The 26,650-nt window shown below is 37.8% G+C and overlaps 1 protein-coding gene across 1 annotated transcript in view; it reads right to left on the bottom strand.

The window, feature by feature from the left end:
- UNC13C (unc-13 homolog C (C. elegans)) overlaps window positions 1-26,650 on the bottom strand; it is a 176,190-nt gene that overhangs the window by 51,490 nt on the left and 98,050 nt on the right. The window contains exons 17-18 of the mRNA XM_009885724.1: window positions 21,563-21,696; window positions 7,460-7,545 (exon numbers count right to left, since the gene is read on the bottom strand). Of these exons, the coding sequence (XP_009884026.1) occupies window positions 7,460-7,545; window positions 21,563-21,696 (220 nt within the window). The remainder of the gene's footprint in view (window positions 1-7,459; window positions 7,546-21,562; window positions 21,697-26,650) is intronic.

Here is a 26,650-nt window from a genome sequence, read left to right as displayed (position 1 = left end):
TTTCGATGAAGGAAACATTTAGACTTGATTCTCTGCTCTTTGGCTAGTCACAAGTGTGCAAAGTGAGCATAAAACATTGCGAAATAGGCATGGTAGCATTTTATAAGCAATTAGCAGAATGAAATACAAAACGGGAATAATCAGGCAGCAAGATAAACGTGAGGCTGCACTTTAATAATTACGTGTGTTGTATCTGGAGCTGCCTGTAAAGCAGAAGCAAAGGCAGAAAAGAGAGGTGTTCTCTAATTGTTACCCAGCAAATTGCACTTAAGGCTTTTTAAAAGATAACGTGGAAACAAGCAGTTTTAATGGATTTATCCTATTCTCCTGGGAGTGCTGGGACAACGATCAAATGTTTAGTTTAGAACTAATGCACTTGCCCATAAGCGGGAATATACTGGTGTATGTATAGGAGAAAAAAGACACTAGTGAATCTCCATATGTGAAAAAGTCCTGAAAGTAAAAGACTGAGTCAACTTAATAAAAGAGGCTGGGAGGAGAACAGTTGTTTGCTGTGTAAGGAAAGCTTTTGCGAAGTGTGTTAGTGTGAAGTTTAAGAATAGGCAGGATTAAAAATAGCATGCAGTTGCTTGTTACTTTAGATTTTATTTTACTCAAATGTTTTATTCTAGTTGACAATTAAAAATATTTTGTTTTAAGAAAGCTGTCATTGGTTACAGTTTCTAAAAGGAAAGAAATCCAAAGTACAAGTGTACAGCACAGGGTGATTAGCTCACAGAATTCACGAAGAGATGCAGCAGCTAGGTTCCACTCCTACTGTGTGAGCATTATGCAGCGCCACTCTGACAGAGATCAGGGGAATAAAACCCCTTAATAAGGGAAATTCAAGCCCTCGCTACCGGACTACCTGACTGCCTTAGGGGACATTCCGGTAGGAGGAAAAGGATGAACCTTTTCGCCAACCAGCAGATCCAGAACTGCACTAAACAATGCAGGTCCTTTAAGTGACTTTCTGTGGGGACAAAGTCACAATTTTGCTTGAGTTCTTCCCCTCCTCCACCATAAAATTCTTTCAGACAAAAGACGTAAGTCTAATTTTTGTAAAAATGTGAGTTGCAATGAAGTTGTATCATCTTACTGCTGAAGAACAGTAATCAAGGAGAAGAAGAAAGAAGAGGCGAATTACTCTTCTGGCTGAGATACCCAGTAAACTCAGAGGAAGTCTTGGCCGCCCCTTGGTATGAGAGGAGCTCTCTTCCTGCGCCTGTAGGTGATATACAGCCCCTTCAGCTGAACAGAACACTTCGCCTGTATTTGCATACTCAACTCGTTGGTTTGTGGAATGGACAGGGCCATGTGAGCTATAAATAAACCCTAATTATTTATCAGTGTAGGATTCATTTAAAGCATCATTTACAGTCTAATGAGCTATCTAGCATGCTAGTCCTAGTGTATGTTGACTAGCAAAATTGTCTTGCCTATAATTAGGCAACGCTGGAAAAGTTTATACACAAATGTTTTACAATCAGTGACTGCCTGGGTAAGAGCTAATAACAATGTTTCAGACCAGGATTAATGTTCAGTGGTTAAAAGTACATTAAATAAGGCCAGAGTTTTCATTATTAAATATCTGGGGCAACATACACTGCTATTCTTGAGTGACAACTTTAAGACTAAATAACGAAGGCAGGCATTCACTGGTGCACTATGTTTTTTCTCGTAACATTGAGGACAACCATGAATATACCTACAATCAGAAATAAAGAAGCTTTAACTTAATAAGATTATTGCAGACTTGTACTGCAGTATAAACACTCAGTAGTACTTACTGTTTTGATTATTGCTCAGTATGTAATATGAAAGAAAATGGGTTAGGGAATGACAAAATGATGTAGTGGACATACCCCCAAGTGCAAGGTCGTGCCATACTAGGGATCTCTGAGGTAGTTCCAAGTAATATGACACACTGATACAGTATAATACAATGCCATGAAGAAATATTACCTTAGCTCCTGGGAACAGGTCTGTCCACTTTATCTGTCTTAATTAGTGGGTCTAATTAACTTCAACAAAATAGTTCCATTTGGTATGGCTACAGTGCTTTTTAGGCAAGCCTGGGGATCTCTGTGTTGCACGTGATAGGTACTCAACGGTACTCTCATACTCACAAAGCTCAGCCCTCCAGTACATACAGCATGTTACGCTGGCCAAAGAGCATTTCTAACTGCCCTCTTCCTCCAATCATGTCACATTCCATCTTATTGATTATATGCCAAAGGAATGTTTATTATTAACCCTGACCGTAATCTCCTTGTCTTTGCCTTTACAGTCTCTCTGTATCCCCCATGAGAATACATATGACTCTTTATTCCTCAGGTATCTGGAAAAATGAGGGTGGGATTCGTTTGTTGAAATGTGTAAATGCAGAATGAGATTCGCTAGAATTAAGAGATTTCATATTTCGATACCCTGATTAAACCCTGCATTCTGGTGGATGCTGCCCTGTTCTCCCTTCCATAACCTCAGCCCCACCTTCCCAGATCTGCTCAATAGTCTCCCTCTAAGCTAAGGCTATATTCTGTCTTAAGGGGAAATTTGTAAATTGTAAAGTTGGAGAGAAAATAGACTTGAAATCTGCCACCAAATGGCGTGACCTTTCTCTGGGCAGCATTATCCTTTTTGGTTTTTTTTCTATGCTGTCTCTGTGCTCAGCATCAACTCACAGACCTGCCTCTTCTCTTTCAAATCACTGAATCAGTGTCTGGCAGGAAAGAGGAATCTGTCGGACAAACAGGAAGAGGATATCTGCTTGTGCATTGAGGACAATGGCAAACTTAAAAAGCAAACCTACGTTAAATGTATAAAATGCTGTAATGACTTTCTTGTTGTTCTATTTTTATAAGGCTTGACACTTCAGAGTCTTAGCTCTGCAGGATTGAGACTGTCTATTGCTGTATTTACACAGCAGCTAATTAATTTCTGTCCTGATCCTGGTCTTGACTTCTGGCCACTACCATAATTAGATTAGCATAATAACAGCAATTAGAATGTTCTTTTTCTAACAGACTGGATAGGTTTGGACATTTGATCTGACCTATTCAAAAGTTAGAGATATGAAAGATCTGAAAAAGACATTTCTGAGGACATAGAATAAAAAAGATACTTTTATAATTGCATGTCTAATCTCAGCTCATTACTCCCTCATTATCTTTTAACCTTTGCATCTTCATACTTGGAAAGGAAAAGATTTCTTACCGTATGAAGACAGTAACATATCACTTGCACTGCTGGTGAAATGCTCTCTCTGTTCTCATTTGTTTGTACCATAAATACAAAATAATTTGAGGACCAGACAGTACAAAAATATTAACATGCTATAAGCTCAGATATGCTCATATAAACTAAATGCCAAACAACAATGTATAATCTATCACGCAAATCACTGTTGCTTCATGAATAGCGTGCAAAGAAGAGGAAAAAAAAAAGGGCCAAATCCAGTGAAGTCATTTCTCAAAGAGAAACATGTGATACCTTCTCCACGCAAAATCTATACATGAAAATAATCCCAGGCTCCTTAGATCAGGAAAAAAATTAGAACTGGTTTGGACTAAATTTATTAAAGTTTGCATAACACTTTTAATACTACACAAAGGCTAAACCTGGTTATTAATTTAAAATGGAAGATACTGCAGAATGAAGTTACGAACTCAATACCAGATTTTAGTACCGTTTTGTTTGCAAGGCACGTCAACTTGGTACAGCGTAGCCCTGATCTCAGCAGCCGTGGAGACCTGAGCTGTGCTTTGGGATGTCCTTTCCTCCCTCACCCAAAAAGCTAGTTTTCCCCAAAGCAGCCATCTACCCTGTCACATGCAAATATCTTGCTTTGGTATTCAGAGAGACACGCAGCCACTGCACCCTTCTCTAGCAAAAGGCCGCTGCTCTGGAAGCTGCTGTTCCCTCTGTCTTCTCCACGTCGCCACAGCAGCCTCCTAGCTAGACTGTCCTGTGCAAGAATCAAAGAAGAGAAGGCAGAGGGGTGCGACGGCTGGCAGTGCCTGGCTCGCAGGGCCTACTCATTGCTGTCACAAAGGAGGGCGGCAGCTCTGCGGCAGAGCAGCGAGTCTCCCAGAGGCGGCTGCACTGCCATACATCCCTGACCAGCTATTCTGAACTGCTCTCGAGGAAAAAAGGAAAAAGGAATGTATGCTGGATGTTCCAGCATTGGTCTTCTGTCAGAGAACAGTTATGACACTCACTTCCTAAATTTAGGCTGATGGGAGTGACTGGATATATTTGGGAATACATAAGGTGAGAATAACCAGAAACCGGATCTTGGATAAGCTAATTTAACCATTTTTATCACATCAGCAATCCTTTTGCAAATGATGATGGACTGTTTCATTGCGTCTTGATTGGATGCAGAAAGGAATCAACTTTATAAAACAAAAGATGCTGCTTCAGGAGATTAATACTAAATGGAATCAGGCAAAGATTGCAATCACAGGCCAGGACACTACTTATGAACAGATGGTAGCTTACGTTAACAACTTGGACGGCGAGACTGGCGTAGCAGAATGCAATGTGAAGTCCATTAAAACCATGAGGATCAAGTGTGACCATATTCAAGGTCTTGCTACTAATCTTGTAGAATTGGAAGAAAAATTTTTATTGCTATTAACAACTAGAGAATATCCATGGAAATTATTAATGATTTAAAAAACAGCAAAGCTGGAGAGAGAAACAGCATGCTGATCTATATTTTGTGACTAGATTTACTGAGGTTCCTGTTTAGGAATGAAACCATAGAAGGTGAAATTATGTATATTTATAATAATTTGTAATTAATTTCCATTTCCTTTAATTATTATTTATACACAGGAACTGTTTCACTACTGATTCTGGAAGTGACTTAGAACTTCTAATGACAAAAATGGCATTTAGTCTCCTCAGAAAGACAGTATCCACAGCAACACAGGGATAAGACCATACGCAGGGACTGGTTTGGAATAGATGTACAAAGTCAAGTGCCTCCCTCTATGTATCTTTCTGAAGAATTAAGACAATAACATTAATATCTGTTTTCAAGTCCTGATCGCCCAACCATCCACGCTTCCTATTGTATAATTAACTCTTTCTCAAGACCTTCCTGTTCTATTCTTTACAACCAAGACGCAAACCATGGCTTGATCTGAAGCTGCCTTTTGAGTGATCAGTACGCTCTACTTAGCAAATAGAGTGAATTATCTTGTCGCAGTACAGAACATTTATAGTTCAATGGCTAAAATAGTACAAGCACTGGGGAGCTCAGGGATGTTTGTACGCAGAGTATAACTATACATTCAAAGTTATGAACACATGACAATATGATGAGTATTAGAAATTCTTCTTAATCAGTGCTAGCTATCTATAAGTGCAATCACAACACTGAGCTGCTGAATGGCAGTTCACCTTCTGATCCTGATTTACAGCCTCGTTGTTCTCACTGATGTAACTGGGAATATGTTCTAACCCAAAATAGTGGCTTCCACTTGGTTTTCATGCTTCTCAGCTCTTGGTAGCTTTTGGCTTCATCGATCACTCTCAAAGGATGATCTCCTGCCTGACATTAGCTTTCTCAAACTCATACTTCTGATGCACTCTGACATGACTATAGAACAAACACCACCTTCAAATATTAGTTTCAACATCTCTTTTCCTACCCACATCTTAGATTTGATTTCTCGTGTCTTCTGATGTCATTCTACACATTATAATCACTGCTCCTGTAATTCATTCCTTCCTGTCTTCCTATCTTTTTTTTCTGCTGAGCTTAGTGTGCAAATTACACATTCAAATAATATAATTAACAAAACAGGAAATGAACAAAATAATTCTTTCATGAATAGCCATTCTAGGCACTCATCTTTTCTCTCTTTTTCTTTATCATCATAAAAATCTACAGTATCATCAAAGTACCACCACACTGATATTGCATTAGACATCCTGGAGCAAATAATAGAGACATTAATCTTCAAATATTCCTGTTTTTAAAAAATCCTTTATGCCTGATGAGTTGCATTGTCGTTTAAATCCAACCTCGTACTTATTTTCACCACTGGCAGACTTGCCCTGTAGTTACTAGCAGGCTTGACTGAAGGCAATGTGATTTTCAGGTAAGCAAAACTCACAACTAGCTATTTCTGTTACTGTGGAAGTAAAAAAAATTGGCTAGCACTATAAATCCTTTCTTTCTCTGAATAACATTTTTTTATAAAAGGATGAGAAAAATTTTATTTTGTTTTTTAAAAAACAGTGCTCTATATTATAAATACTTTCACATCATGTTGGGGTTGACCATAAGATTATAAACTGCACTGACTGCTTTACAATTAGTTTCTGATATACATTTTCTTTACTTTTTTTTTCTTACTTTTTTTTCCATTATGGAGAGAAAATCTGTAAAGATCGTATACGTACAAGACTAAGAGAATGCATTATATTACATATATTACAAAGCAAAAAATTAGTTTATTGATCAAATTCCGATTTGATCCATCTAGTTTCCAATTCACCTTAGCTACACTCTAATGGAAACTCTATACTCAGATGGAAACTAAGATGCTCTTACATTTCTCATATTTAAACCTGTGTACTGGTTTGAGGACCACAACAACCTGAAATCTGCTTAATAGGTAAAGAAAATTAGTGAACTTCAACTAATACCATCATTTTTTGTTCTGCAAAAATAAATACTAGTTAGAGTTCTATGAACTTATTTTCAAGAGTCAGGATTTTAACAATGATCTAAAAGTTTGTACAAATACATGTATATAGGCTGGCAATATTTCTATCATTAATTAAGACTATTTCCTTAGTTCCTTCTCTTCAGTATTTTTTTTTAAAGTTTCATGTAGGTATTTGTACTTGGTTTTATGCAATAACCATATTTTAATGAGTAGGTTTGAAACCATTAGTTACAGATTATCTGCTATAGAGAAAAAGAATATATCTTACTTATAGTTAATCACAGTACTGTCTTAAACAATAAAATGAAATTGCATTTGATTCTGTTGGAACTAGAATGAATACAACCTGCCTTTTGAACACAAAAAGGTTTAATTATCTGTGTATGTTTTCTCCATAACTTCATTTTGTAGAAGTTTTTTACTGCAAATTAGCCATTTTCAGCTAGTAAGAAAATATGGAATGCCTACAATGCTCTCTAGCAAGCGTATTTGTGGTTCTTTGGACATTGATGATTTTGTCAGATTTAGGAAATAAGAAATAGCATTTCAAGTTACAGTTTTGTCTCCTTCTTCCACTGATAACTTAATTTAGTTGCAGTACAATGATCTTCTTCATTTACAGCACTTCATTTTGACTAACCTATGAAACACCTTAAACAAGAATGTCAGAAAACTCTTACCACCCACAGAAATCTGATGCCAGGTGTGACTTGCAGTGGCAGTCAGTCTTGATGAACTCTCTAGTGTAATTAATAGTTTGTTCTAATTACCTTCCAGAGCATATTTCATGTCCTGGGCAAATAGAGTCCACATGATTTCAGCACTGATTTTTCCCATGTTCAGCTCTTGCGGGAACCTGCAATCAACCACATCACATCAGTTCACCTGCTGCTAGAAATTATGCTTACAGCTGCACAGCAGAAATGCAAATATTTCCACAAAATAATTCCCCTAGTATGCACCTACTGTATTTTGTGTTTTGTACAATTATACGAAACATGCAATCTTCAGATAAAACCTTCCCTTAGTCTAATGTCAGGGGTCTAAGTAAGTAATTAGTTGAATGTTGCACCGATTCCCTCACATGACATTTTAAATCAAGAAGCATCCATCTATCTTACAGACAGCTCTCAACTCTAGATAAATCAGCTTATGAAGAACCTCAAACAGATGGCTCAGATGTTTAGCAGCTACAGGTTTTCCTTATTTCCCTTATTACACTGGAAAATAGTGAAGTTGTCTGTGAAGCTATATTGGTTTATACTAGTTGAATCCAATTCACTGTTTGAAGACTTTCACCTTGAAGTACGGATAAAACAGTAAAGAATATAAAGGGTAGAAAAATGCATACTTTTGACTAAAACTTTTAGTTTGATCATCTTTGAAAAACAGTCCTTTTTAGATTTTTTTTTTTGCTGTTATCAAGTAAGTATTTTATCACAACTTTTTGTTGTATCACAGCTGCTTCATATTCTATGTAAAAGAAAAGCTTCAATCTTCCGTTTGCCATCTTCACTGTTAGCTACTAGTAAAAGCTGAAATTTTAGTGATAGACACTGCATGTTTCACATCATATTTAAAAGGAGAGCTATTTGTCTGTCCTTTTTTTTTTTGTAAAAAAAAAAAAAAAAAAAAAAAAGCCTGTCCTTACTGCAGGTGTGGGACTAACATTCATATGACCAGTTCTCCGGGCAGAGGAGCAGCCCAAAGCACGTCACACAGCTGGAGAGCAGGAAGTCCTGCACAGAACCTCTGAGCAGTAAGGGCTGCTTAGACTCCAGCGGTGCAGGGAGAGCCATGCCAATACACTAGCAGTTCACCTCAACGACTACAGAAAATCATTAAAGACTACATTAATGAGGAACCACACAGAGCTGGATGGCTTTTGTCTTGAGTTTAGTACACCACTTTACACTAGCAGAGAATTTGATCCGCAGTATTTTGACCTTTTATTGAAGCACTAATCAAATTCAGAAAATGTTCTGCAATAATTTTTGTAAAAATGTAAAAAACCCCCTATTATTGCCAAAGAAAGAATGAGAATGATGCGCAACTTTAAGATAATAATAATATAATCTACATATTCTTTCCAGAATTCTTTCCAGGGACATATTTGACCCTGATTGTATCTGCAAAGAAAAATTACTTAAACAGCTCATTAACTCTGTCACTTTAATATGAAGCAATCGCTAGCTCAGATCACTGATATCCCTTCATTATGCTAACAGTTGCTCAATTATAGAACTTTGTATTAATTCTGTTAACACAAAATTAATTGTTGTTCAAAAGCTCAAATGTATTTTAACTATAACTGTCTTAATTTCTTTACCTCCAGTCCAGTCTGAGTGCTCTCTTAGCAGCAGACTTGAACTTTGACAATGTTGCTCTGAGGAAATATTTAAAAGTGGATTTAATATTCACACTGTCTTTTGTCCATAATGCAAAGCTGGCCATAATGCAGGGCTGGGTCATTTATTTGATTAGCAGTATATATGTGTATATATTTTAACTTGTGAAAACACACGTCCACACAAACTGCAATTATCTTTCCACTATGTCGCTTACATTCTTGTAGTTTGACTCAGTGTCCTCGATGCATCCCACCAGGCTTCAGTTAGGTACCTGAAGTTCATGCCCAGAGATAGTGACTTCTTTGTCCCTGAGAAATATAAACCTAATGCATAATCAACTGGACAGACCAAAGAAATCCTTCCATCCAGTGCCTAGGGTATGGATATTTGCAATTTTATCATCCCATGGACACATTTTTGTATACATCCCTGCAGGATCGACCGCCATTTCCATACATCCTGTTTCATTTCATCCAATACGGACCTCTTAGCAGGAGACTACTGTGACAAAAATGGTCATACAACAGAAAGCCCACTGTATTTTAGTATAAAACTTTTACTTTTCACATGTAATTAATTTGCTTCATGGCAGTTATGATACCTGTAGGTGTATTCATCAGAGACTCAAATAATAGATTTTTAATTTGTCCAAAGTAGGTTACTAATGTAATGTGGACAGTTAACCTAATCAACATTTTCAGCCAGTGAAATTGATTTAACGTGCTAATGAACTAGTACCTAATATACCCGTAGATCTCATTGTGCTGCAATATTAGCCATAAAATATACTTCTCCAAGCATTAACATGCCTGGAAATAACATCACGTAGCTTGCCAGGGTTCAGCTAGACTCTATTTCATGAAATTTTCCTACAGCACCATGGTGTGACTTCCAGATAATTTAATCCCAATTCAGAAAGTAAAACTAATTGCTTATCACATTGTAACTACAGCATTGAGCTATTTTTACAGAATTTTTGAACAATTTAAGCTGGAATGGACATCTGAAGGTCATCTAGCTTAAAGCAGAGAGAACCTCAACGTTATGTCAGGTTGCTCAGGGCCTGTACAGCTGAATTCTGGCTACCTCCAAACATTAAACTGATACAACCTTTCTGGGCAACATATTTCAATGTTTGATCACTGTGGGAAGTGGATTTGCAGCTGTATAGCCAATATGAGTTTCCCTACCTGAAAATTGTGCTCGTGCCTTTTACTGTGCACTTCTAGAAGTGGTTTGGCTCTGTCTTTTCCTTATAACACCTCATTGGGAAGTTGAAGGATGCGATCAGCACTGCCCTTAGCTGTGTTTTCCTCGGGCTGTACAAACTGTTCCCTCAGCTCTCCTCACACATCACGTGTTCCATCCCCCTAATCTTCTTGGCTGTCCTCCACTGTAGTTCTCCAGTTTGACAATGTCTGTTCTGTACTGGGAAGTCAAGACTGGAAACAACCATCCAAATGCAGCGTCACAGGTTCCGACCAGAAGGAAGTAATCGCTTCCTTCAGCTTGTGGGCTGTGGTCTTCCTAATGCAGCCCAATGTGTTATTATGCAAACTACAACTCACTGCACTAGCAGCTTTATTCATGAGGGTAGCAGGATTTGGTCTCTTCTTAAGGTCTTTAAATTGCTAAAAAGGTAGCTGAGCTTTTCATAGTACTGTGTTTTGATTAACATTCTTCCGCTGCATGAAATTTGTTTTATTAACGAATGTCACGGTTTCTAAGAGCTACTTTATCAAAGCCTGAAAAGAGGCAATTAAAAACACCCCTGGAATAAAAAAAAATAATTCTTTGAGATCTCCATAGATAAAAAAAAAAATATATCCAAATGACCTTTTAATTTCTTATTCAAATCAAAGAATCACTTATGTATTTTAAATACAAGCCCAAGAGAAACCATTGAAATAGGCATTTTAAAACATGTCAAATTGTCCACAAAAGTCTCGATTAGCCACTTCATTTCCATTTGACAGAGTTCTTAAGCAAGTGTGGGCATACTAAAATAGATCTCAAGAAAATAAGTTAAAGCCTTGTAGAACTTCAAATGGGCAGATTTTTTACATACTTTGTTAAATGTAGCACATCAGAAACAGAAGCTTCCTTCCACACTTCTCCCAAATGTATCAAAAGTTCTCCATTCAGTTAAACTCCACATATCCATCAGCGAAGCTGGTACAGCTTCACTAATTGTAGCAGAGGTGGCACCATTCAAGCAGACTACGGTTTAGGTATTTCTTATACCACATCCCAGACCTTGTGTCCATTGACCTCCATGCTGCTGATAATGCAAGGTATCTTCCTCTTTCAGCTCCCTTACTGTTAGGACTTAACGTGTAAGACAGTGATAGTAAATCTCATTACACACCATGATCTGCATCTTCTGCACTGTCTTACACAGATAATGACTTTGCAGATCTCATTTAGAGGAGCAGCATCACTGATTCCAACACAGGAGTGATGAGGGCAGGCTGACAGACTGTGCTTGAAATCTAATGTCAACATACATCAGCATCTCTGTGGTAAGTACAAATGCCAATACAAATTGGTCCTACCAGAGCAAGTAGAGAAACCAACTGTAAAATGACAAGCTTGAAAGGAATGTTCCATTTAACTCCACAAGCAGGACTGTTTGTGTGAACAACGTGGGAAATGTCTGTATTCTTTCAATGAACATTACGTTCATTTTTGTTGATTTGATTGTTACGAAGCAATCTGTCATGCAGTGACAAGCTGGTTAATGCCTGCAGGACTTTTTTCCAGTCTTCATTCTTCTAGGAAAGAATCAAGAATGCTTCTAGTGGCTTACCATCTGCCCGGAGCGACTGGAAAATATTGGCAATTTTCACATTACGCTTCTACTCTCTGTTACTTGCTGGGTGGTTTGTACCTTATCTAAGGGAAGGACTGAAAATTGTGTCATGTCTACTTCACAATTTATACTAACCTATCTGGTTTTAATCTTCCTAACTTTTACTATGCATTTTAAAAAATCTACCCCATTGTTATAATACCATTTGTGCATTCGATTAAGCGTATAAGGGTACATGCACAACTGAGACTGCAGAATACCGATGAAGACTTTATGTATGTATGTACTAAATACAAGTGCAAGCCTTTTTTCCTGTGGGGAAGTGTAATTGGTCTGGCTACAGTATGTACCACTCCTGCCATAATTTTCCTCAGAGACAGCTTTATGCATGAGCAGTCACGTTTACTTTAATTTGGTTACTCATGTTTCTAAGATTAGTCATGTAATAATAATACATAATTTATTATTTGCATTACAGTAGCACTTAGAAGCTTCTGGGAGGTTTAAGAGATTACTATGCAGGAACTTTAAAATACGTAATAAAAGAAAATCACTGACCTTCAAAACACACAGTTTAAAAAGAGAAGACAGGCAATGGGGAAGAAGGCAAAGTAGAAATGACTTGCTTAAGATCCTGTGACAGGTGAATGTCAGTCAGCAAGAGAACTTAAGCTTTTGAATCTCCCTTCTGAGCCCTCTTCCCAACCCCGACACGGTTCTAGTTTGCTTTAATATACATACATACGTATCAATATATATACACATACTATTACAGGACTATTCAGAGGAAATGTGAAATAAATTAGAATAGAAAATTCCAGGTGATCAATTAACATTTGATATTTATCTCCAAGTACACGTCTCCCAAAAAGCTTACTCTTCCCTTGCTCCCAGATTGCACTTTGTCAGAGATGCACTTAGTATCCCGTCAGCCATATTTCACTGTCTGACTGAACCGACAGGCTGCATTTTCAGCCTTTTGAAAAATGATCACATTAGGATTGTATACAATAAGCAGTAATGTAAACTGCAGAGCAAAGCATGACTGAGATTTTATTATGCCTGCTATTCTTCAGTATTAATTTGTTCAAATGGTTTTGCTTCTAAGTATACTATGTATCTTTAGTATTTTCAACACCCTCTTAATTTTCTAATTTTAACATCTATACATCTATAGGTAAAGAAGAAGGAAAACAGCCTAGGCTTGACATTTGCAGCCACTGTTAAAACGCCTTGGAGGACCCTAAAAATAGTATTGTAAAAAAGACGACAGCTTCTTTTAAATTCGTTGTTATATTGCATTCCTTCATGTTATAATGCTAAAATCAGTACTTGAAAACTGTAAGTACAACTTTTAATTTGTGCTATAAATAGTTCTGGCACATCTTGAGTTTGGTTCCAAATGTCAGTAGCAGCAATAATGTTTTTTTCAACTGTAATAGATCATTCTGGCTAAGAATAATGCCAGAATACGCTGTATAACTCTATTTGTTTTGCCTAAAAGTGACCTTCACATAGAATACTCAGACACCGCTCCAGAAAGCCATATGTCACAGTTCAAAGCAGTCACCACTGGTTTATCTGCATTTGGGGCCACAACTGAAGGGAAATTCCAACATGTATCAAAATACACACACAATTGAAAGCAAAAATTAGTCAAAGCATTAAAATATAAAGAAAACATGAGCCCCCTAGAAGAGTCTTTTAAATTCACTCTATTTAAAAAATTCATAGTCACATTCTTCACAGACCCAGGTAGTTAGATTAGTTTAGAAGTTCTCTGGTTCTCTGGCAAAACACACAACAATTACAGTCACACGCAGGGCAGATTCTTTGTTTCTTACTAGGTTTGATGTAAGAGAAACTTACAGACGAACGAGTGCAGTGAAAAACCATCCCTCACTAAAGGACTGAAATTATTACTCAATTCCAAATAAGTTACAGACAGCTAAAGGATTTCTTAGCATGATTTATTGCTGTGCACAAGATGTTAATGGATGCTAAAGTGGGGCTTGGATTCAAAAACTAATCCAAATAAAGCCAAAGGGTATGCCACACACTCTGACAAGCTCTAGAGAAAGAGATCAAATCTCCTCATATGGTAGAAAGAGCTGGACTGCATAAGAAACGAGTCAAATGGTTAGTCAGAACTAAGTTGGACAGCCTAGGGTTTATTTTTGCAAATCAAAAGACAGACACCATCTTGAAGTTGTGTGAGCTGCAGGCAGAAAAAGCCCTAAGAATTCTTAAAATGGTTGGTGACAGAAATGGAAGACAAGGAGCTTACTGGGTGCCATACTTCTGTGCTATGGCTCATCTGGTCATTCTGAGCAAGGAGACAGAACCAATAATCTAGGTACATCTTTATGTAAATAAGCATTGACTCCTATCACATATTCCTTACTCTAATGAAAACAGCATTTCAGGTTCCTGGATTTCAGGTAAAAGGCGGCCAAAAAAAAAAAAAAAGAAAAAAGCAAAGCTATTTCTCTTTTTTCCTAAGCTCTATCTTAACTGTACTCCAGAAATGCAATTACTGGAATAAATCCCAAGTCCTCTCTCAGACCAAACTCTTTGAAAGAAACCCAAGAAGGGAATTAGGGACTTAATTGCATTTTGCAAAATCTTTTACCCTACTCAGAGGAAGGAGATATAATTGAAGGAACATGAGAGACACATTTGTCAGAAAAGAAGTATGCATCCTAGAATTTCTCCATCAAGTTGGAAGGACAGTTAATAGCATTCACGTAAGGACTAGTTTATACAAACAGCTTTTCCTTTTGAGATCATTTGTTCTAACAGGATGATGGTAGTCATGATCTGCTCTCAAAAGCAGAGGCGCTATAACTCTGGAAACTGTAAAGCAGCACATAAAGGGGAGAGCCTCCTTCAGTCTCCTGCATTACGAGTACCTGCCTAATAGTCATTATTAAGCTCATTATTCTACAATTTGGTTAACACCTCATCCATCACGGTAATGAAGCACAACTATAGCAGTCAACACGTGCTGTCCTTTTGATCACTGTTAAGCCTGTGGTCTAAGAACGACATATAATGGAAAATTTGGGGTTCTTTCCTGTGTGTGAATCCACACAAGGATTTGCATTTTCTGTTGTTGTGGAGTCAATCTTCTCTTTGTTCCCTTTGTCTAAGCATTTAGTAAAATACCTGTTTCCATCATTTTTATACTTTAACTTCGTTTTTATGGGCTACGTGTATACTTAATCCCAAATTGTCTCTGAACTTCCTTTCTAAAATCATGCTAGTTTCCATATTTACAACAATCAGAGACTGATGGGTATATGCAGCTTTCATTGTTATGGGTATTATGCAACTATCAGAGTTATTGTTGCAGTGTTATTCTATATGAGAAGCTAACAAAGCTTAACACACACCAGAAGCATACAAATTTTTCCACATGCTAAAGAATTTCCACACAAGCAACAGCAGCAGCTGACTTATTAAAGGGAAGCGATAATCAAAGGTAACATTCTAAAGCATCTATATAAGTAAGGAATTTTGTATTATTTGTATTTTGTCACCTTATTTTTAGGTAAGAAGACTTTTCTTTTGCAAACCATTCCAGAATTTGGTCCCTACGTAGCAAATATCAGTGAAATTTCCCACATGAACCACTACAAATTACGTTTTCTAACCTCTGTAAAAGCCACACATTTTCTCATTTCTCAGTGAAGCAAGAGGACAACCGGGAGAGTGCTCTATTAGTCACTGTTTCCTCTTGCTACAATTATTTCTGTCCCATAGGCCATAATTTTCCCACTTTCTCTGCCATTCTTTGAGCAATACTATAAAATCTCAGTTTATCCAAAACATTGCTATTAAAATTGCCTTCCTCGCATGACAGTCTCATCCTCAACTTGTATGTCAACCATACAATACTATTTGGTGGAACTTCTTAATAAACAGAATTTGCTGGGTTTTAATGAGAAATAAATTAACTATTAAGTTGCCTGGACATGATTATTTCAATGTATTTCCAAAAACACTAAACTGCATATAAAAGCTAGCCACTTATGAACGTCTTCTCTCTATTGATTTTAATTAAGCAAAGATTTAATGAAAACTGTTTACACTGGCTAGTTCTAACAAAGTGCTATATATAAAAGCCCAGATCAATGGAATGAAATAGAACTCAGCTTGAAAGAAAACGCGAAGACTCAATGTATGAGGCAAAATGTAAATAAACCCCAAAAGCATTTATTCTAGATAGTACTGCATGTCTCTATTTCAATCCTAAACTAAGAAATTCCTGTCACAACATTTAAAAATGCTTTTTCTTAATTTGTGCTGTCAAATCTGCAGTCTGCAACATTTTAAGAATATCAAAGTCCCTGAACCTCAGATGCACATTCTCAGAACAGCTCATATTCCATACATGGTGGGTTCAGTCTCATTCAGGTGCTAGAGTCTGGTCCTGGGGTGTGAACACACTCATTTTTGTGCTGTGCATGCAGCAACAGGTTAGATTGCACTATCTCTGGAGTGCTGGGGATGGTCACTGATTCACTAGTTCTTAAAAGTTCTCTCCGATTTTGGAAAATATGTACTCTATTTAAAACTTGAGGAAAGAGTTCATTTATTTTCCCTTTTTGTGCCCTATCCTCCACCTATCCAAAGTTTTTATTTTTCACCAAAGCAATGTTCCTTTTCCTGAAGAAAACATAATGGACAAGACAAATACCTACATGAGAAAATGACAGCGGGTCCTGTGAAATAACAAAACATTGCCTTGTTAAACAGGATAAAGGTCACAAGTTTAATGAAACAAGTGATACTCGTAGGCTCCCACAGAACGAAGTGTAATTGATAATGGGCAATGGGAGGGATTCTGTGGGAAGCTTCCATGGAGGATAAAGGAGCTAGCAAGTGCTGGAAGTTTTTCAGGAACGCTCTCCTGGAAGTGCAAAACCAGTTCATCCCCTTTAAAGGTAAGGGAAGTAGGTGGAGCAAGAGACCCCCTTGGCTTAACTATGAGCGTCTGAGTGTGCTGAAAAACAAAACAGAAGTGTACCAGAGATAGAAAAGCAGATGAATACCTGTTGAGAACTACAAGGGCATTGCCAGGGTGTGCAGAGATGCAGTTAGAAAAACAAAAGCTCAGCTCAAATTTAGATTGGCAGAGATGTCAAAAGCTACAAGAAAAGGTTCTTCAGGTATGTAAACAACAAGCAGATACGGCAGGAAAATATTGGCCTGCTGTTAAACAGGAGTGGTGAATTAGTCACTGATAATGCTGAAAAGGCAAAGGTTCTCAACGCTTTCTTCACCTCTGTCTTTACCAGCACCATTGGGCCTCAGGCCGTGGGAACAAAAATCCAGGTTGATGCACAGAGCCACCGTCAGTGAAGAAGTTGGTCTGCAAACTATTGCAGGACCTTTACCCCTACAGATCAATGGGCCCTGACAATGTCCACCCAAGGGTGTTAAGAGAACTGGCTGATATCATTGCAAGGCCACTCTCCATAATCTTTGAGAAGTCATGGAGATCAGTGGACTTCCCAGAAGACTGTAAGAAGGCAGCTAATGTCACCCCCATCTACAAGAAGGGCTTAAAGGAGGATCCGGGAAATTGTAGTCCCATCAGTCTTACTTCAGCCCCTGGGAAAGTTATGGAACGAATCCTCCTGGGTGCTCCCACAAGTTAAATGAAGCATGTGATTGGGAAAACTGAGCACGGATTCACCAAGGACAAATTGTGCTTGACAAACCTGATCACCTTCTATGATAAAGGAACCTGCTTGGTTGACGAGGGACGAGTGGCGCACATTTGCTACCTGGCTTTCTCCAAGGCTTTTGACATGGTTCGCCACAGCCGTCTCCTAGAGAAACTGACGCGTTACTGTTTAGACAAGTGGTCTGTGCAGTGGCTGGGGCACTGGCTGACAGGCTGCAACCAGAGGGTGGTGGTCTCTAGCTCCTTTTCAGACTGGCAACCTGTCACAAATGGGGTCCCCCAGGGATCGATACTGGTCCCAAAGCTGTTTGTATTAAACATAAGTGACCTGGATGGCGGGATTAAGTTCCCAGATGAAGTTTACTGATGGCACCAAAATGAACAGGGAACTGGTCACTTCCTGCAGGGTGGCTTTCCCTTTTGAAGACCTGGATAGGCTGGAAGAGTGGGCTAACAAGAACCTGATGAAGTTCAACAAGGACAAGTATAAGGTCTTGCACCTGGGAAAACATAATCCAGGAGCACAGCACACGCTGGGATCTATCCAGCTGGGAAGCAGCTCTGTGGAAAGGGACCTGGGGGTCCTGGCGGACAAACAGCTCAGTATGAGTGAAGAATGTGCTGCTGTGGCAAAGAAAGCCAACAGGATGCTCGGCTGCATCAACAAGGGCATCAGCAGAGATAAAGAAGTCATTATCTCACTCTACTCAGCGCTTCTCAGGCCACACCTGGAATATTGTGTTCGGTTTTGGTCCCCACTAAACAAAATGATGCGGACAGGCTGGAGAGGGTCCAGAGAAGGGTCACCAAGATGATCCAAGGACTGGGAAGCCTACCATATGAGGAAAGGCTGAGAGAATTGGCTTTTTTCAGCCTTGAGAAAAGAAGGATTAGGGGAGACCTTATCACCACGTTCCAGTATTTACAGTGGCTACAAAGAAGATGGAGACTCCCTTTTTACAAGGAGTCACATGGAGAAGACAAGGGGTAATGGGCACAAGTTACTCCTGGGGATATTACAACTGGACACAAGAGGAAAATTTTTCACAATGAAAATGATCAGCCATTGGAATAATATCCTCAGGGAAGTGGTGGATTCCCCATCTGGGCCACCTTGTCTAGACTGTGCTTTTGCCAAGAAAGGTTGGATCAGATGATCCTTGAGGTACCTTCCCACCTGGTATTCTATGATTCTATGAAGTACTAAAGTACTAAATAGGAGTATGAAACACACAGTGTTCACAGAGGAAAGAAAACAGATCCTTACATTGCAAAGATGTAAGAATCAGTAAATAACAAATTTAAAAGTCTCACCAGAGCTGCCTTGTTTCTTAAATTTGTATTATAACAACACACATAACTACTCTGAGTATATGTGCTATACAATGAAATGGAAAGCTTTTTACTAAAGATGTGCAGAGGCAAAAAGTTCAGATTTCCAAATGCACGAGCACATTTCAGTTGAAGACTTTGTTCTTGATTTGTTGTTCTTTTTTTTGGACAGATATTTTATTTTGATAGCAACTTCTGCTCCCTCACAGTGTGTACAATGCATATTTGACAAGTGCTAGGAAAATCCTAGATTTGCTAGTGAATCAGGTTTCAATCACATTTTACATTGTTTTAACTAGTAGAATGAGAATTTTACAACTTAAATACCAGACTTCAGATTTTTCCCCTCAAACTTGTCAGGTTTCTTATGTCATATAACATCTTGCAGGTTACCCACACAATTCCCACTGAATGGTCTGGTATGGCCTTTCAGTTGCTGCAATGCTTGCTGGGGCAAGCATGTCACGTTTCATTTGGATTCATCATCTGAAACAGTTCAAACTGCTCTATCACAGCATCTTTTTTGCCTGCAAGGTAGATATAAAAATAGAGCTTCCAAAACTGGTTGAGGAACAAATTGTGAGCAACATTATACCATTGTGAAAACTCCTATCAGAATGCTTGGAGCTCTCCTGGGCATCTTCAGTAACCTCATTTCTACAACAGGATTCAAATGGTCATAGGCCTGAATATTCCATCGAGACACTGCATGGCCATATATTTCTGGTGAGGAGTCTTAGTTTTGCAATATTCTTATGCATTCAACTTATATTTTCCTTTCATCGATTTTCTTTTCTGGGGTAAGCGAGGGGGTAGAGACTATAATTTTTCTCAACAGTTTTTATATGTTACTTTTGTGTTAGGAGAAGATTTTCTTAAAAAAAAAAAAAAGTATTCAAAGCAACTCTGAAGAGTTTTTGAAATTTTTCCACCCACAACCTATTCATCTCTTGCTCTTGATGTCTCCTGTTTCTCAAAGACTCTATTCCCTGTGTTCACCTTTCCACTTCCAAAACAACAGTGAAAATGGGAAAGAAGTCACACACAACAAACTCCCTTAATCTGCCCCAACTCTGCCCACTCCTGATTCTCTTTTCACATTTTACACATTCAGGTGTACTTTAGGGAATCTCCTAATCCTCTCAGAGGAACTCTGCTCTTTATCCCATTCCTTTCTCCCTCACATTTGCATAAGAACATAGTTAGAACAATTTTTAGGATACTTAACCCCCAATTACTCTTGTTTAATTTCAATGAAAAGACTGAAATGAAACACATGTATGAATTTGTTCCAGTTAGATGTTTTATAATAAGTATATTTGTTATACAGTCAGACAATAAAATGAGCTTTCATTAATAGAGGAGCTTCCCACTAAGTTATATAAATGCAGTAAAGAGGAAAAGAGTTTTCTTTCCTCTGTAGGGTAAGAACTTGTTCCTTAATAAAGCCAATGCAGGAAATGACTGAACAGAGAGATGTTTATTACCCAGGACTGAAACAATCCCTCATTTATTTAAAGCAAAGGAAGGAATCAGAAGGCAATGAAATATCTTTCAACTTCTGGTTATCACCAGGAGTTTCTTTGGTAATTATACTGTGGGTCCATATAAAGGCACCATACCTTTTATCAACAGATAAGTGCATCTCTCTGTACCGAGTGCCTTTCAGTATCTACCCTATTTTGGCTGAAAGAAATGGGCTTGTTCTTGCTTCCCTTCAGGCAATTCCATTAAATGCCACCGCAGACACCTCTGTTGCTTAGCCATTATATGGATATAAGTTTCAATTTTAACTTTTGCATGTCATCACAGCTAGACTATGCCCAGATTTTCCAGAATCTCTCTGTAAAATAGCTCCAAAGAGCGAAAAGAGCTAAAACTTTTCCCTAGGCCCTCATCATGTCACATTTCAATTAGTGCGACATCCGTTTATCCAGCCTTAATATGTGAAATATGTTCCTTTGCACTCCTTCTGTATATTTCATTTTCAAACCCCAGCACTCTATCTGCTCCTTCAGTGTTTATCGATTTGCGCTCTCTTCTCTACTAGTGTATCAACCATACGTTATTCAACTTGTCTTGGTTATTGATTGTACCTCCCTCATCTGTTACATCTTCAATTCTGAGAAGTCAACTTCCATCTCTGGGAAGTGCAGGATATCGCTCTCCATTTTATAAATTTTCAAGTCAGCCTGGCTAGGCTTTCTCTCTAGTCAATCAGAAATCTGGAGAGGGTCTTTTTGTGAAGTTCATTATTCTTTTACATATACATTGCTAAAACTCTATTATAATGCCTAAAAACGTCTCAGCGTGATTTGAAAACCTCGGTGCCAAGATACTATAGTAACATTTATACCATTACACAATTTCACTGAACTTTCCCTTCTGTCTATCCATTTATTTCTCTTACATAATATTTTGCTACTTAACTTTCTGGGATGGTTCATATCCCACATATGACCATTCTGTGATTCTGTCTTTAGTGTTCCTAAAACAAAAAGTTATCTTTCCACAATCAGAGCACTAAGTCTTTATCAAACTATGTCAATGTTATATTCTGTATTTTAAAAAAACCCTCTAGCTAGATTATATTTAAAATACAACTACTGATTCAGGTGTATTTGCTGTCCTTATCTTAAGAAATCCATGACTCTTAATTTTTATGGGGAAAGTAATTACTTACTGGTTCAAAACAGGTGTATATGCTGTTTTATCTTCATCTATAATGGTGACCATCAGAGTAATAAGCTGTGCCCAGAAATCCAAATTCTTTGTTGTTGGTCCCTGTTCTTCTTTAGGAACTTCTTGTTTCTTACCCTGTTAAAACAAGGTTGAATATATTTTATATTACAGAAATTAGAGAAACTACTATGGGATTTCCACCTACAGATTATTACTTGGTTGGAAATATTAAGTGACATATTAAGAATCTTCAGAAATTTCGGACAAAGACTGTCTATCCAACTTACAGTAGATAGTAGATGGACTGTACCTGGCTGTGGAAATATATCAAAAAACACACACAGTCCAAAGACAGCCACGTCAGCAAAGAAGATCAATAGAGACTTGATTTTTAGTGCACATCCCCACTTTAATTACATACATTCTTAAATTCTTTGTTGTGTTGAAACTGAGTGCAGGTAAAACTGTATGCTGAGGCAGAGCTTTTATACCCTACAAAATAAATACTGGAAAAAAAAACCAAAAACCAATGATAAGGAACATTTCTTGTTTTGTTTTGGATTATACATTGAAATTATTGAGCCTAACTGCTGCTATGCTGTTCAGTCTAAATGAAGCAGCGGTTAAATTTCCCTTTATTTTTTAGTAGCCAAAATAAAAAAGGCCATTGCCCAAAGTATTCTGCACAGAGACTTTCCAGGGACTCACAGGTCGACTGGCAGAACCACAAAGTGTGTGTCTACAAGAGGCAGAGGAAAACACTACAAAGTACGAGGGGAAAAAGAAAATCCCTAGACGCATAAATATACTAGGAAAAGGTAAACGGGAATATCCAAAAGAGGGGCTTATGAAGGAATTGCCTTGCCAAGGATTTTAAAGCTGCGAGCAAAACCAATCTCTTATTTGATTCCTTTTCTATCCAGGGAAATGGGATTTTTGTATACTCCTTGTAAACGAAGAGGACTGCAACCAGACTCACTTCCAAAGCAGAGAAGCTGAGGTGCCCCATTACATTTTTGTCATAATCATGAGGAAGGACACGACACACTGATATATCATCAGATAGATCACCAACATGACTCTCCATTCACTAATTAAAAGTTGGTAGGTAAAGCAGTTGGTTTTATTCCCCTTGACTAAAAGCCTGCTGTTTGAGCCTTTTTATATAGTTATAAGTACGTATTAATATTCACCACTTACAAATTTTATTGACAATTTTATAGTTTATAATCTCATTAAAATGTGCATTTGCAGCTGGATTTTATGTCCACAGTTTTGAACTATGAACTCAGCCTACAGTTTCCTAGACAAAAGTATTTTTCAATTCTTTGCTTGACAGAAGGATCAGATTCCTTATCAATATCCAATAAATAACTTCATTGCAGAGAACCAAATATGAAAGGAATTATTTTTATCTCTGTATGGACACAGACACACAATGTTTGCCGCACAGAGGTACGTCCGCACATGCAGGTCTCTTCTACACAGCTGTCAGAGATAGAAAGGGGTCTTTTCACTCAACTTACTAGTCTGAGAAAATAAACATGCCTGTTACCTTCAAAGTTTAAACTTATATTCCCTGCGCTTCTCATTTGTAGTCCAAATATGAACACTTCAATGGACCCCGTATCTCTGAATAGATAGGATGCTATATTAGTGTCATAGTGAATTAATTAAATGTTATCTTAACCTCAATTAACTTTTATCTATTCACAGCATTTAGAATGGCAGAAAGGGAATTTCAACAACACTTAATTGAAATTGTTTTGTGGTCACTGTGGAATATTTTAGAAAAGTATTGTTAATCACACTGTTACATACTCAGCTGATCTACAAATGCTGTGGTTTCAGTGTCTACAGCAACTGAAATAAAAGGTGAGGCTCAGAAGCAGTTACAATGGATGATGTGACTAGTATCCCTGGCAATTTACAGCCAAAAATGCGAACAAGAGTGCTTTTCAAAACAGAAACGAATATTGGAGCACTAATGTCACTCACAAGGCTGTTCCTTGCTGTACCATACTTTTAGTAAAAGACCTTGTTTCTATATCAAAGATTTATTTATAATACTCAGGATCTAGCGCATATTTAAGCCAAACCAACTGAAAGGCAGTTGTAGAAGACAAAGCCAGTTCACATTTAGTCCAGCACCTTATCCAAGAACTATATTTCACAGAAAAAACCTGCAATAGCATGTAGCTGAGACAGTTTTTCACGATTGTGAATGTGAATCACGGAATAACAAACGCCATTCTTTAATACAGATAGCAAAAAGTAATTAATTTACAAAGTAATAGTTGCACAAGGAGGTGCTTTCTACAAAGACTCTCTGCCACAGAAATCTCTGAAAAATCATTATGATTTTTCAAAATCCCCAGAGAAGGTATATTTTAAATAGTCTCACATTAACAGATGCAGTTTTACTCTCTGAAAGAGCATGCTTTGCCCATGCCCAGTTGTAATTTCTATTCTTTATCCTAAAATCTCATGAATGGGTTAGAAATGCTCAGAATCATTCAAAGTTGTTTCTACATTAATTGTTATTATTGCTGGTATTATTATTTGTTTTATGTGGTTACGTAGCATGCCTCCTTTCACTTTAGGAAATAGTACCATATGCACTTACATGGTTACAGTGTATTTACAGTCTATGCGAACGCTGTGGAAAGGCTTTTTAAAATACCAAGATTAGATTAGTTTGCACATAAGCAAAGTATATGCATACAAAAATTTACACACAAAATTTCTGGAGTATGGTTAACTATATGGTCTATTAAGTGGAAAAAGCTATCTTGTTAATAGTAACTTTCTTTTTTCACTCAAGTTATATCCATTATATCATTTATAAAGCTTTTGCTTAGCTAGAAGTTTCTCAAGACGCTTGCTTTGCTTGCAATGAGAGACAGGATGCCAAGCCAGATGAATCTTTTGTCTGATGTGGCATGGCCAGTCTCATGCTCTTAGTCTTTTGCCCATAACGTGATCAGAAATACAAGGTGAAACACGGGAGCACAGAACTGAAACACCATAGTGAAGACATTCTCTATTAGCATATTTGATTTGGAAATAGACGTCTGTTTACAGCATGGATAAATACATGCTTGGTCATGTTAATCCAGATAGAAAGGAGGCTGAAACACTTTGGCCTCTGCTCAAGTATGTAATGAGGACACCAGATGGTTTTGCGTACCTGAATTGATGCCTGTCCTGTGATTGCTGTACTACTAATTACACCATAATCATCAACCTGCAGGAACTATGTCACAAAGGCAGATGCAGAAATCTGTGTGTGCACATTTCTCAGAACTGTCAGTGTTTCGCTCAATTTCAAGTCAATGTTTACTGTTTGGGGCTGTATTGTAGAAGGTCAGATTTCAACGTGCAATTGCTTTTGCCAGTATTCAGACACAAATTGGACTTGAAGCAACTGCATACCCTTCATACCCTCACAGCTATGGGACTCAAAACACAGGAATCTGATCACGGGGTATTCCACTCAAGCTTGTATTGGTCTCTGGGAATATTACGATAGCCCAATCACATAGTATAAATAATTAAATAATAATGATCAATAAACAATCAAAGCAAACTGTTTGCAAACAGCTATCATCTGAACAACTTTTAAAAACACTGAGTATGTTCACAACTAAACGGGCTGGGTTGTGAATTAACAGCAATCTCACAAAAATCAATATTGATTAGACTTCTGTTGTTTATGAGATAATCTGTATTTAAGGCCTGGGTAAAGTTCAGGTTTATTTTGCTCATTGTTCTTAATTAATAACCAACTTTTACCAGCATTCAGATTTCAGTACTGAAAAACATTTGGATTTTTTGAGATTTAACATTAACTGACAACAGCTCACTGCAATGCACCTAGAGTTAACATAAACAGTTGAAGAGCATAAGGCTTTGGATAACAAACCAGTTTGTACAACTCTTCTGACGACAATACTACTATCCTTCCTTACTTCAAGGTTGAAGGTCTATGGCTTTTCCTACTTTCTCTTTTACCAGATCTCTGCTGCCACTGGATGACGAGCTGTTCTCTTGACTTTCTAACCAGTGTTCTCAGACAAGCTTCTAACAGGCTATTTTATGTGTAAGAATTAGTCTTGCTCTGATAGAGAAGTCTCAGAATGGGGTTTGAAATATCACAGCAAAAATGCATCCTTCTGCTGTTTGGAAGTACTTCATAATGGGGTTTTCTGTTACTGTGGCTAACACACTGCCCATCAAACACAATGCTACACCAGGAGAGGTCCCTAATTACCCTCTGTATGCCAGATTTGAAGAAGTGAGAACCTTTTCAGTGCATCTAAAGCAGTACGTACATAAAACAAAGGGCCTCACAGTATTACTTGGCACTGAAATTTGCATGCCTGAAAAGCGGGACACCCTGGGGTAAACAGCTTTCACTACTGCACAACTTTATTTCCTGCCTCAGACGTTTGAATGTGTTTGGAGATCACAGATCACATCCTTCATGATTCAATTCTTATAGTATTTCTATAAGAAATTAATAGTCTACCTTTTATTTTTTTGGCGTCATTTCTACAAAAGAAAAAAGAGGTACACCTTCAAAAGCAACTAAATAGCTTGGGTTCCCAAATCCCAACTGGAAAAAAGACTCACAAATGAGTACAGCACAACTGAGTCAGCTATCAAAGCCTAGGTCCCTCCACGTGCTAGTCTACAGCTTCTTGTTAATACAGAAACTCCAATTCCCAAAAGCTAGGATATTATTAATACATTATCGACCTGACTTTAGGTGCTATACATCTAAGCAGAGATAAATCACAAGGGAAGAGCACTGTGCTGTTACAGCTGTGTAACACCTGGCTCCAGAACTAGGTAATTTGTTGCTAGCTCTTTGCCTTTTGCACCATGCTTCACAGTGACAACACACAGAGCTGAGTAACAGACAAAGAAGAGGTCTCCAAAATCAGGTAGAATTTCAATACTATTCCACTAAGCAGGTGTCAAGTATAGAGTATCCCAGTTGTTTTTCCCAGTATGCTGCTGGTAACGGTCATGAAATGATTTGTACTAATCATGAGCTCTTCAGAGAACAGGAAGAGTTTGATTT

This window comes from Charadrius vociferus, unplaced genomic scaffold (assembly GCF_000708025.1).
Source record: "Charadrius vociferus isolate BGI_N301 unplaced genomic scaffold, ASM70802v2 scaffold325, whole genome shotgun sequence".
NCBI classification, from domain to species: Eukaryota; Metazoa; Chordata; class Aves; order Charadriiformes; family Charadriidae; genus Charadrius; species Charadrius vociferus.
The sequence above is the reverse complement of the archived record's forward strand: the minus strand, read 5'-3'. Positions and strand labels throughout refer to the sequence as shown.